This window comes from Ostrea edulis, chromosome 7, assembly GCF_947568905.1.
Source record: "Ostrea edulis chromosome 7, xbOstEdul1.1, whole genome shotgun sequence".
NCBI lineage: Eukaryota > Metazoa > Mollusca > Bivalvia > Ostreida > Ostreidae > Ostrea > Ostrea edulis.
This window is the reverse complement of record NC_079170.1, coordinates 52,985,378-52,999,692: the sequence shown is the minus strand read 5'-3', so window position 1 is coordinate 52,999,692 and position 14,315 is coordinate 52,985,378. Positions and strand designations below refer to the sequence as shown.

At 35.6% G+C, this 14,315-nt stretch overlaps 1 protein-coding gene across 1 annotated transcript in view; it reads left to right on the top strand.

Annotated features, from left to right (window-relative positions):
- The window catches only part of LOC125653294 (TPR and ankyrin repeat-containing protein 1-like), a 69,199-nt gene extending 55,434 nt beyond the window's left edge, over positions 1–13,765 (top strand). The window contains exons 34-37 of the mRNA XM_056144723.1: positions 3,218–3,382; positions 4,766–4,997; positions 9,714–12,844; positions 13,194–13,765. Coding sequence (XP_056000698.1) covers positions 3,218–3,382; positions 4,766–4,997; positions 9,714–12,844; positions 13,194–13,310 — 3,645 coding nt within the window. The 3' untranslated portion in view covers positions 13,311–13,765. The remainder of the gene's footprint in view (positions 1–3,217; positions 3,383–4,765; positions 4,998–9,713; positions 12,845–13,193) is intronic.
- Positions 13,766–14,315: the final 550 nt, after the last annotated feature.

Below are 14,315 nucleotides of genomic sequence, written 5' to 3'. Positions count from 1 at the left end.
TAAAATGGATGATCCCTCATCACTGCGACATGAGTTGATCGGAGTTAAAAAAAAAAAAAAACGTTTACGAGTACTTTGATGACCAGGACTGTCCTATCAAATACCATGCACATAACAGGAATAATTACGTATCAAGATATGTTTATGGAGAAAAGGCAAATAATTAGAAATGAAAAAAAAAAACTCACTTGACATCCAGAGCTGTCTGACAAACCAGGGTAAATAAAAGCCCATGTTTTAGGTGCATGACTTTAACTTTAAGATGACAAATTTTACCGAAAAGAATACTTGAAATGTGAAAGATATAATAAACTTAGATCGATATCCATTTCTTTTGAAAATTTCGTAAACAACAACATACCGCAATCTTTGTTTACAGAACAAATAACAAACTCTCTAATACGAACTTCTGTGATAATGTATAACCTTAAGTTTTGTGTGAAATCTTTTGAACGCAATAGATTTTAATCATTAAAAGTGAAAAACAAAATTTTGGGGGAAATCGTGAATCAGTCCCTTTAAGATACATGAAATGTATGATTTCCCCAAAATACATTACAACATTCCCCCACCATACACTCGACCGGATGTTTGAAATCCACTACCTGTGTTACTTGCAGTAATTGCTTACACGGTGTGAGTAGAACTGCAGAAAATTTTCCAGACACTATACGAAAGCAATGATAAGGTAAAAACCAATTATGTCATTGTGATACAATTCTGTTGTCGATGGCAAATGTACCTACAACTGAAAAAAATAGAAAGTTCAACAATTCCGTTTTTAAGCCATGCTTTGTGAAATCAAGCACTCGGTATGGTGCAAACAGGCGGCAGCCAACGATAAGTAGCTAGACGTTTTAATGAAAGGTGAAGATAACGAACAGTGATCAATCTCATAACTCCTATAAACAATACAAAATAGATAGTTGGGCAAACACGGACCCCTGGACACACCAGAGGTGGGAGCAGGTGTCTCTATGAGGAGTAAGCATCCCCTGTCGACCGGTCACACCCGCCGTGAGCCCTATATCTTAATCAGGTAAACCGAGTTATCCGTAGTCAAAATCAAAGTGCCAAGAACGGCCTAACAATCGGTATGAAACATGTTAAACAGAACTTAACCCAATGATAGGTTGTGTTGACGAACTAGATCGTTATAACGACCATAGAATTTGCGAAATGCTGACTTCAGTCGAGACTGTTGAAACCCCTGTACCATCCACTTGTTTGTCAGTAGCTTGCCTCGATTTAAAACTGACCATACGCGAATCAGTTGAGAGATATAAACACCATATGCAGATGATAATGGAATATTGCTACATAAATATGGGAAGCTGGAATAATCTCGTTTTTCATACAGTTGAGTCCACCCTTACACAATAAGCTGATTGATACGACGTTATTACCAAACAGGATCCATAAATGATCGCCCATGACCTGGTCGACCATTTGTAACAAGACAATGTCATCAGGTGTCCATACGGCAACGCCACTTGTGGAATAGGTTTACTGCTGCCGCAAAGGCGATGAAACAAACAAATGGACGCAATGGTAATACAAATCACAGTAGAACATTTCTGCAGAATATCTTAGAATGGTTTACTACTGACATCCAATCAACGACGTTACAGAGTACATTGGGCCCAGCATCGGTTAGATCAACGCCAAAATTGGACACAAGTCTTATTTTTGACGAATCAATATCCGTAATGTGCACGGCAGAGTTTACCGACGTGTGCATGAAGGCTACGTAGATGATTGCGTGCTTGATCGAGACAGATTTAGAGGGTTTGGGACGCGTTTAATACCACTCCCAAATGGTCATTTGTAACTGTTCAGCGGTATATAGACGATGTTCTGCAGCCTGTGTTGGTACCATTGATAAGGCAGCAAAGACAATGTAACAGATTCATTTTCAGCAGAGCAATGCGAGCGCACTGCAAGATAGACACGGGATTTTCTTCAAGGAAATGTCATCAACCTCCTTGATTTGAACCGTCATGTCTACAGACCTTAATCCGATTGAACATGTTTGGGAAGAGATTGGTAAACATATGCGCGACCATCAACCTCAGAATCCATAAGAAAGTGGCAGAATATCCCTCAAAGAACAATTTGGACCATTTGCCAAGCAATGGAACGGTACCTACTCGCTGTAATTAGCTCTAATGATGGACATACCCAGTATTAGTAAATCAGACCAAAATAGTTGTCCCCTACCGCCTTTGACCCCATTTGTAGCCTCATTTGAAGGATATTTATTGCGTGATAATGAGGGAGATATGAAGATCTACTCATCCAAGAAAATCAAATTCCCCGAGGGCAACGTCCAAGAGGAATATGATTTTTCTTGGAAGAATAGATCTTCATGTCTCCTAATAGTCTTGAGATAAACTGTATTACGAAAAATAAAATCCTGGATACGCCGATTCGTATGTGCCTTAGATCGCCCGAACGATAGCACTGTCAACATTCTAAGAATGTACAAGCAACGAAATGAACTAATATGGTGATAATTTCCCATGTTTCCTTTCTCCCTGAATACTGATACCTTAATTACATCTGATCTGTTTATCAACCAAAATAAGGTAATTAAAATTGTGTATCATGAACTTGTAATCCCAACCAACTTGTCATTTTAAGAAATCCCTTTTTGCTATACCACGTATCATTTCATTTACTTACGAGAAATGAATCGGGCGTATTGTGATGTACCTCTAAACCGCGTAGCTGCATGGGGACACGATTTGTCGCAGGACAAACACGATGTACATGTACGGTCACGAGACCATCTAGATTCTCTTTCACTAATGATAATTCCATGAGGTACAATACCAGAAACTCTATTTATCAAAGAGTATTTATCAGAAATTTGATATATTTCAAGTTGATAAAATAAAAAAATAAATAAAAAATAAAATCACCTATTGTTTCGTTTTTAAAGTCCCTCATTATATTTGGATGTGTATCAATACCATTTAAAAATGGACATGCTGAAATCACATGTCCCGACTTAATGTGAATGCAAAATAATCAGCAACGTTAACAGTAAAAAATAATGGAACCCTCAGCTGATGTGTGATGATGGTGTCTTTATAACGCGTATAGGTTACTAAATCCTCGTCCGTCAGCTTAGAATGCAGTAGTAGCATGAATGTATCTTGGTAAACATTTTCCCGTTTTCAATTACATTGTCAGTTTATATTCATTTTTCCAGCTGGAAAAGGCTGCAGAGATATACAAGAAAATGCATTTACCGATCGAGGGGAGCAGATGTCTTGAAGAAGCATGCAAATTCAGACAAGCAATTTCCCTTTTATGTGACAATGAACTGTACGACGCAGCAATCCATTGTCGTCAAAGATATCAGTTTCTGAAGAGGGTAAATATCTATCTTACATATTATCATTACCAGTCACTTGATAACCTTTTTCATAAGATATGATTAATTATGTTATAAGGCCATTGTTGGCTTTGAGAGCGCATTTATACACCAAACGTGTGTCTATTATCAACCCAGATAAGACACCAAATTTAAGCCTATTTCAAGTGTCTTTTGTTCACAATTTATTCATCTTCGCGACAAGTGTACAGATTAAAGTGAGATATGAATACGTGCAATATAGTAGGTACGCATGTGCGGAACATTCTCTGGTTCTGCCTGGTATTGGCCACAATCAACCATTCAATTCATTTCAATATTGCTAGTGAAATGTTTCAAATTATGAATGATAATATGTAATGATCCCTGAGAGTAGGTTAGAATCGTAATCATATACAATATGTAATAATATTTCACCGATACTTAAACCCACATAAAACATCGAATTCAGCTACAAGAACTTACCAAATTATATCTGGTATGTCATTTTTGATCACAGCTATAGTGAAATAACGTTAACTTTTATCCGGAACGGTTTATGCGTAGGGTAGTTTTTAAGGAAAACTTTAAATAACGCTTCAAATATTGTATACTAAACTTCTCTGGAGCATAAAGTAATATCGTTATTACTAGTACATCATTTTCTATATAATAACATATCACTTTACAATCTGTAAAAACAATCACATATGATATCATGCATACTGCTTGAAGTGAGAAAGGGCTACTTCGGTAACCAGTTTATCGCTTACTTTTATACATTTGTTCTGATCGTATATTTCTGCCTGTGATATATAATCTTGATTGGTTGTTCGGCGCTTACAGCCTTTGAGCAGGGAGGGATTTTTATCGTGCCATATCTGCTGTGACAGGTGCCCTCAGTATTTGCAGTCTCATCCTCAGGACCGCCCCATTTAGTCGCCGCTTACGGCAAGCAGGAATACTAAGGACCTATTTTAACCCGGATCCCTACGCGATCGCTACATTTGGGTATTTACATCACTATTTATATGCACTGGTGGCTAAAACATATAAGACTCGGAAAAATGTTCAACATCGAAATAAATGTTGTCCATGGTTAATGAATTAGGCTCCTATAACCCGAGTTTTTAAAAATAACTAACACTACTTTCACAATCAGTTAATCAAAGAAGGTCACATATGACGTCACTGTACCATATGGCTACCTAACTAATTAACGATATTTTATGAAATCAGGGCTTATCGCAATATGTCGGGTAACGAACTATTAGAATTAATTACTATAAGCATAAAAAGGACCAAATGTATATAAATTTGTATACTTTTGAAACATATGCGATGTGTCCTTTAATGGTGATATCGACTATTGTTAATGTGCAATACAAAATTCCCATGTTTAAGGAATTTGAATTGAAAGAGGAACCACTGCCTAGACGTCTAACAGAAAATGCCCCATACGCCTACCAAAGTGAAGTCCAACTGAATTACAATGCAGCGGGTGTCTATCACAGACAAGGCAAAGTTCAGAAAATGATGTCATGTCTTGATCAACTTCCATATTTAGAGGATAAAGTGGAGTTTTTAGCACATCGTGATCGTACGGATGAGGCCATTTTATTGCTAAAAATATCAGGTATGTATATCAGTCATTTTTATAATTTACTTGAATATTCCTGAGGTAAAGCACACGTTAAATGGTTTACATGTAAATATCCAGGCAACGATGTTGTAATAAATTACACTAAATTGGAAAGGTATTTTACTAAAAGCTATACATTCCTGTTAGTTTTCAAAGTGGAAGGAAAAGGTCATTCAAAGTCACATGGAGAGCAATTCTGAAATACCTTTCTTTTACGACTTCGTCTGAACATAAGATAAAGTCAAAGGTGAATGTAGTTGTAGATCGCTTTTTTAGGGTTTAGTAATATTGAAAAATTATGTCCCAACTTGTAGAGACCTTTTCACTGAGGAATTTGTGAATTTTGATTCAGGTGACATTCATCTCTCTCCTTCATCCCCGTTTGTGCATTAACATTTGAGTTATATGTTGCATGTAGGTCACCTGAGTCATTCAGGTAACCTATTACTACTCGTGTTTGTCCGTCGACGTCTTTTGTGAGTCTTCAACTTCTGAATATTTCACCAAGAATACAATAAATATAGAATGTAAAAGTTTTAACCGATCGATTACTCAGTCTGATTACCGACAAAAGTTTAGTTTCAAGAGATTAATTATCAAACTACAATACAATCCAATCAAAATGTTGCATGATATTTAACGACATGCAATGAATACCGTCCTCTTTATTTGCACATTCAATACTTTTAGATTAACAGATAATATTTCATTTTAATCCTAAGCATTTTATAATCACCATTGTCCATATTGACAGCCATTCTCTAGCGTACATTAGGTCGGCGCTAATTTCGTTTTTGGAGTTTATTCTTCCATTTCTTTTCTTTGAAAAATTAAGTTCCAAGAAGTCGGACTGATAAAAACTCCCGAAAATCTACATTTTCAACACTAGATCCGCAAGCTGTAGATTAGGGGGGCAACAACAAATGGATATGTTTGACTGAATAGCGAAAATTGTATATTTCATAAAGAAGTATCTCATACTTGCATATCAACTGAGTATTAAGCAATATAGAACAAAATTGAATGGCCTATGCCTATGCAAATGCAATTTTTAAACTACAAGGACTAGATGTCTTTGTGGTAAATTGCGATTTCAGTTCCTTTGATTCTACCTAGTATGAGTCGCTAATTAATCCATTAAATCATGATTAGTTCATTTCTAAAGATCAATAGATAATGCATCATTAAAGAGTATTCAGAAAAGGAATTGGGAACAAATAAAACAAGTGTTTTAGCATTGCTTTTAACCTTGATCAAATACCAATCTCATTCTCCAAAGTCATGACATTTTGTTCGATAAATATGATTTCCAACGGTAGGGGGAAATAGTTCAAGACGTACAAAATCTAAACACATTGAAAAATCCCCATATACACGTAAAATAGATAAACGTTTTTATTTTATCTATTCAAATAAAAGGTAAAAGAAAAAACAGACAATTCTTTTCCAACAATTGCAACAAAGCCGCGAAATAGGTTGCTAATTTCATAAGATGCATATATTCATACAGGGAGAGACGGCACTAATAAAACCCGATTTAGATATTGAAACAAAATGTATCTTCATAGTTACAAATGACCAGCAACGGATTTCAGTAGAAATCAAGCAGAAAACACACCGTTCAAGTACATATGTACATGTATACATGATGATTTTGATACATTCCTCACAAAATGCTAAAACCAACGTGGTACATTTTGTTCACAAACACATACAAGTATACGTATTTTCAAACAAGATAATACATGTGCTTATATTCATGTAATATATTGGGGTGATTGGAGATCTGCTAACTGTCTTATGATTATTTGAAAACGGATGCAAAATTAATGAAAATAAAGGACTACCAGATCTAAACTGGTATTTTATGCCCACTGTGCAGCTCCTTATTGTCTAATCGACTCAGTCAGAAGAGTGTCTTTAAGATAAATTTTGTCATCACGATCGCAGCAATAAAACTGAAATTTGTATTGATTAAAACAATTTTTTCTCAATTTCAGTTGTTGAATTTTTAGGCATTATAAGGTATCTATTTAGTGTTATGAAAGGTGAAGATAACGAACAGTGATCAATCTCTTAACTCCTTTAAGCAATACAAAATAGAGAATTGGGCAAATATGGACCCCTGGACACACCAGAGGTGGGATCAGGTGCCTGGGGGGAAGTAAGCATCCCTTGTCGACCAGTCACACCCGCCATGAGCCTTATATCTTGATCAGGTAAACAGAGTTGTCCGTAGTCAAAATCAGTATGCCAAGAACTGTCTAACAATCGGTAAGAAACACGTCAGACAGCATTTGACCCAATGATAAATTGTATTGGCAAACTAGATCGTTATAACGGCCATAGAATTTGCAAAATGCTGACTGTAAACTAGACTGTTGAAACCTCTGCACTATCAACTTGTTTGTCAGTAGCCTGCCTCGATTTAAAAGCTGACCATATACAGAACAAGCTATTGCGTATTGAATCGGTTGAGAGATATAAACACCATATGCAGGTGATAATGGAATATTGTTACATAAATATGCGAAGTTGACAATGGAGAAGCTGAAATCACCCGTTTGTCTTAAAGTTGAGTTGTTAGTTTGCCTTTAATATTTACTTTCAATAAAATATCTAAGTATAAAGCAGAAGTGGACGACTCTGTGGTGTCTTATCTAGAGTTCACTGGGATATATCGAATCGACATATGAATGAAAGGTATTATTGTTAATAGACAAAACGTCAATATATATAAATGTCGAATTGAAGGCCACAGCAAGATATTTTTTCTTCTGCTGTAGAAGTTTTTGAATAAAGTATGCTTCGTAACAAAGGAAAACAATTCGTGCCCATGGGAATTCTAACAGACTGTTGGAATACGTGATCACCAAAGACAACAAAGATATTGTCAATGAGGAACTCCAGATTCTTAGTACTTGTGCGTGAAATCGTAGTGGTGTTTATGAAAGTAATTATTTTGGATGACTGATCACTAAACATGAATATTTGCGTTTTCCATTTTTGTTGAAGAAGCAACTGTCTATGATGTCAAAAAGTTTAGTCAAAATGCTTTGCGATTTCAAGTTTACTAAAAGTTCTTCAGAATTTTTAAAATCCACATTTGATTTACACTGCGTCTGGCATATGTAGTCGCACAGTACGCTTGAAGGTTCTCCTTCACAGCTGTTAATATTTACATGAGGAGCAAATATAGGGACTTAGTAGAACACTTACTGGATCCAGCAATGTATTTTTGTTTGGAAGGGTTATTATGAAGTTTAGGAATCCAGTATAGGTGCGGTAACTCATATTCATTCGACCCATTGACTGGAATATTGAATGTGTCTATATATGTGTACATATCTCTATATGTTTCAACGAATTCATTGTATGTTTTGAATACAAAATGATTAATGAAAGTTGAATGAAAAATACATATTGATAACATGAAAATTCAACACTTTCTGAGGCCCACCTCTTTTGACGAAAATGGAAGTCATGTTGCCATGGAAACATGAATCGCATCCCAATTTTAATACCCCCGTCTTTAGACGGGATGTATTATGGTACAGCGATGTCTGTACGTCCGTCCGTCCGTTCATCCGTCCGTCCGTCCGTCCGTTCGGGGTTTTCTCTTTATAATTTCATTTCCCTTTCACATATCAAGCTAAAACTTGCTGTGTAGCTTTTTTGGGGGTCACTCTAAATCATACTGCAATTTTGATCAATTTCGACCTTTTTGCCAGGAGTTTTGCCCCTTTATTTGGAAATAATTATTATATGGAGGGTACATAATTTTTCCGCCCTACTCCTCCCACAGTTTTCAAGTGAGTCTTCTTATTTTTGGATTATTTGTATGGGTATTGAATATGTGCATGTGGGATGGATTTTGATTTTTTACAATTTTTGAGAAAATTACAGGTTGTTGAACTTAGTCTATTTGGAAATTAATATTCTATGGAGGGTACATAATTTGTCCGCCCTACTCCTCCCACAGATCTTTTTATTTTGTGGAGTGTTTGTATGGGTGTTGAAGATGTGGATCTGGGGAAGGATTTTGATTTTCTTCCATCTTTGAAAAAATTGCAGGTTGTTGAACTTGGTCCATTTTGAGGAAATCTCGATTTTTAAGCTAAGACCCTTTGTTCATATGAAAGTTTGTCACAGCCTCATGATGGTTGATACTACATGAAGCAAAGTTATACAAATTATAGCACAAGAAAAACACCCTATGTAAGCATTTCACGGGTGTATTATGTACCGTTTGCGGTACTCTCGTTAAAAGTCGTCATGATAAAAAGACTGAATTATGTATAATTTGTGTGAAATTTCTTCAAAATGCATATTCACTATATGATCATCACCTCATAACTCCGCCCTAAATGTCTTCTTGATGACTCGTGGACATGAAACAACTAACGTGAGTGCATATACACGGACTGGAATGTCTTTATCAATGATGTGAATTCTAACCCTTTAGTCACAGTTTTCGACGTTAGATTGGGTATGCAAGGTGAAGATAACGAACAGTGATCAATCTCATAACTCCTATAAGCAATACAAAATTTAGAGTTGGGCAAACACGGACCCCTGGACACACTATAGGTGGGATCAGGTACCTAGGAGGAGTTGATATGGCAGTATATGGCATATAAAATTATTACGAAATGCTAATCTACTTAGTTGTAACTTACATTGAATTATTATTTTCATTATTATTTTAAGGGGCACCAATTCCTCTCTTTGAATTTTACATGAAGCATGGAATGACAAATGAAGCTTTAAAAGTTGCTGAAAATATGGGAGATGGAGCTTTGAGAAATAGATGCAATATTCTAGACAGTGAAATTAGACTTTCGAAAGTTCATGACGAATCTGTCATTGATGAATCTGTAAAAAATGAAATCGATCAAAAGTTGGAGAAAGTATTTTACGCCATGCATGATTCCAAAGATAAGGTCTTAGCAGGAAGAGCAGCATTTATGTGCGGAAAACTGAGAAATGACAGAGAGTTTGTACAGAAGGCTTTTGGCGCTTTTCTAAAAGCTGAACCAGTACCCAGTCTTGCTGGCCAGTTGCAATGCATGGACTGGATGACACTTCACACAAATCTACAAAAATATTCAAATATATCGAAATGTGTATTAGGAATTAAGACTCTTTTCAAAGCCCTTGCCATAATAATTAGACCAATCAACGATAGCGAGAGACTGCAGCTTGATGACATGCTCGAATACTATGGCTTTCATGGATCTTTTCTGCACAAAAAGCTTCTCATTTATCCACGCCAGAGACCATTAGCATTGGATATCATCCAGTCTGATAAATTCGAAAGAAACAAACATGTTTGCAAAGTGGATTTCCAAACAATTAAAGCGGGCCTCCTTCATTTTCTGATACAAAAGGGAATAGAATGGAAGGCAAAATTAGAAGAGACGCTGGAAACTTCAAGAACGAATCTTTTCAAAGAATTTCCGAAACATTCATGGAATGTCTTAGAAAATTCCCTCTTAGCTGTGGAACTTGAAATGCACATCCGCATAGGTTCCAATGAATTTCATAAAAGGAAAGAAGATTTAAAAACAAAACTTGGATCACTTGAACAAATTTCATTTGAAGAATGTGAACTATTATTTCGGGACATTTACCCAGATAATGGATTAGTAGGTATTGCGCACATGGATCGACAAGAAATAGTAGAATATTATAGAAATACTCGAATGTTCGAAAACAGGGGCTTTCATCAACCTTTCATTGAATATTTCCATCATTTGGTGAATACAAATAGAGTGGACTGGAAAGAGAATCATATACAAAGATTTACTACCTTTGTATTTATGAACGATATACTACATGTACGAATGCGCGATAGGCCTGGAAAGGTTATTAAAGAGATAGAAGAATCATTGCAGAATGAAATGACATCAACGTCTGTTGATTCCGTTATAGAAATGGAAAAATGTGAAAACTTTGGATTTGAAATAAGGAGAACAACAATTGAAAGAGAAAACAAATTATTGATCAGGTCAATTTGTAATCAAATAATTTCATCTCAAATGTTGCTGAAGAATCAGAATCCAATTGAAGCTTTGTTACAATTTGGACGATTTTGCAATGCACTGAGTCTGAGAAATGTCAATGTTCTCCCCAATATTTCACCCCTGCTATATTGGATGGAGTTTTATTTAACAGTATGTCTTTTGTCGATAACCGTACTTCTGTCGACCCCGAAAGATAAAACACAAAGAGTGTATTTACCGGTATCGTACTTTGAAAACGCCATCGCATTCAATATTGCCATCTGCAACGAAGATTCTATCATGCAAAAAATTACCGATAAACGGATACTGAAGAAATTTGAAGCAGAACTTCTAGAGATGCCTGCATGTTTTTCGAAACTGCTTTGTGGACCCTCATGCAAAGTTAATCTACTAGATTTCATACCACAGAAACATGATGCAAGAATGACTACTCAACAGAATGCATTTTCCGAAAGATTGCTAACATTAGGGCTTGTTATTTTCTGCAACCTAAGAAAAAACATCAGTTCCGCAAGTGATATAGAAACGGAATTGGCCAACAAACTTTGTTCTTTGAAAGTGCACAGAAATACTCCAAGTGGGGTAAAAATTGCACTGAAAACTCTAAGAAATGAAAAACCACCCCACCCTAGTAATTTTCAAGCAGCGTTGTGCTACCTTATTTCAATAAGAGAAAATGATAGCGTCAACACATTTAGAGAGAAGATCGGAAATAAGGGATTTTGTCAGGATGCATTTAATTTAGATAGGGATACAAAGAATGGATTTTTATGTCGTGAAACGGAAGACGTAATAAAACATCCAAGAGTGCAACATAAATCTAAAGTAAAGGACTCCACAGAAGTATCTAGAAATAACCTGAAATGTTCAGGTACCACAAACATTTCATACCAAACTAATGACAAGCAAAATCCTAGTACTTCAAAGGAGAAAAATCTAGAAGAGGATTTAGAAGTTTTCAAGAATGATTTGATGGATGAACCAGATACAGATCAGCATACAAATAATGATTTTAGATGTATGCATGATACCAAAAGAGAGTGTATTGAATCGAGGGAGAAAAGAGCGAGCGACGTTATTATCCGTTTTCTGAGAAATTTTGCATTCAGGAAAAGGGTTCCTCAAATGCGAACCAATTTAAAGGAAATACTTATCAAAGAAAAAACGGATCAAATTGAAAAACTTTTTCACTGTTCGAAAATCGACAGTAGTATCTGTGAAGTTTGTGGTATACCTTTAAGTATGGCAGCTTCAGAATCTATAAGTAAGGCCGATGGTATGTTATACGAGGAAGAGATGAATGAACAGCACGACAGTTCAGAACAAAATCAAGAACTGAAGAAATCTAACGAGAAAGGAAGGAAGTTGTGTGAAGAATCCAATTTCAATAAGGATAGAAAAATGCCAGAAAATCCATTTGAACTCTTGCTTCATGGAGGCAGCAACAATGCACATCAAACACCAGAAGATATTTATGAACACAACAAAAGCGAAGCACATCTAAAGAATGTTCATGAATTCGATTTGTTCAAATTAAAGTTCTATGACGAAATATTTGACACGATGCTTGGAATTGAAAGATTTATCGAAATATATGATTTAAGAAACGAAGATACCCATACAAGCTATAAGGACATGTCTTTCCATATACATACACTTTGTAAGGAAAGCAGACGATTCCGGAATTTCGTTGATCAAACCATTCATTCTAAAGATTGGGGCAATTCCGCGATTCAAGAAAAATTTGGAAGCCTTTGTTTTACCTTTGGTGTGGTAAGGCATCATGTACGAGACATTGCCAAAGAAAATAAAACGGTGAGTTATATTTTGCATGCATGTGTATTTTCTGCAATGAGATTAGAAGGAAGGAAGTTTACTGTGTCTCCATACGCAGTCTTGCTATTTTCCCTAACAGTAATTTATAGTGGTTACTTCCATATGATCTCAAATAACTTTATAATGAAAAAGGTGAAGATAACGAACAATTATCAGTCATTATTCCTCTAAATATCTTAAAATGAAGGCGGTACAAAAATCAGGTGTCTGGAAGGAGTAAGCATCCCATGCTACAACCGCCGTGAGTTCTCAATCTTGATTAGCAAACCAGAGTAATACGTAGTCCAAATCTTATCATTTCTATTACAAGTTTATGATCGTATTTCAGAAAAAAGAGATGTCTGGCAGTGGTATGGCAGAGAATGACAAAGGAGACGATGATGCACCTAGAAAGAACAAGAAGAGGAAACTGAAAGTTCTACAGAAAATTACTTTCCGCTCATGATACGCGTGTGATTTTCAGTTATTTTCACTGTTTTATTACAATTTGTCAGACTGGTCACATTAATGTAGAGTTTTTCAGAATCACTGCGTCTTCTATCTCATTTTCTGTTTACCCTGTAATACGATGTATATAGAAAATGTCACATGATAGAGAAGTTACAGACACACACGCACCAATCTTTCTTTTTTCATCTAAAGCACAGATTTTAGTTAATATTTCGTCGTCATGTATATTTGGCCCTGCTAGATGAGACAAAATCCAAAGTTCATATCGTTATCAACACATAGGACGGTTTTAAATGATCCACTTAACATATTTGGTTTTGTATTATTTTAGGCCCAGTCACTAAATGACACTGTAACTATTTTTCCAATAATTTCCTGTGAATGATTTTGAATTTCATATAACAATTGCAACCAACATAAACATGTATTGAATAAACGTCGATGTAAAAATAATTCTTTGTTCATTTACCTGGAAGAGAATGTTGATACATCGATCTATCACTTTTGCTCATTATGTATGGTACTGTACTTTCATTTACTTCAGCTCGGGTATAATTCACCAATAGCTGTTGCTGGTATCGTTTCTTCTTCTTTTTTTATTCTTATTTTTCATAAGATCAGTCATATCCTCACAATTGAATTTTAGGGGGTTTATTGGAATCTGCATATGTGTCCGTCTTTCTGTAGATATAATATTGTCCAGATACGTTCTGAAAGACGTACTCTGTATCCACTGTATAAACATGTGCGCCATGATTGAACTATTTTTCTTCAATATACTTTTTTCCCTACTTTATGGACTATGATGGACATTTTGTTTTAGATTTGTTCTCAATGCCATACCTTTATGTGTCATATACATACACGGACAGATGGTACTAATAAAACCGTGATTTAGATATTGAAACAAAATGTGTCTTCATAGTTGCAAATGACCAGCAACAGATTTCAGTAGAAATCAAACAGAAAATACACAATTCATATACATGTATACATGATT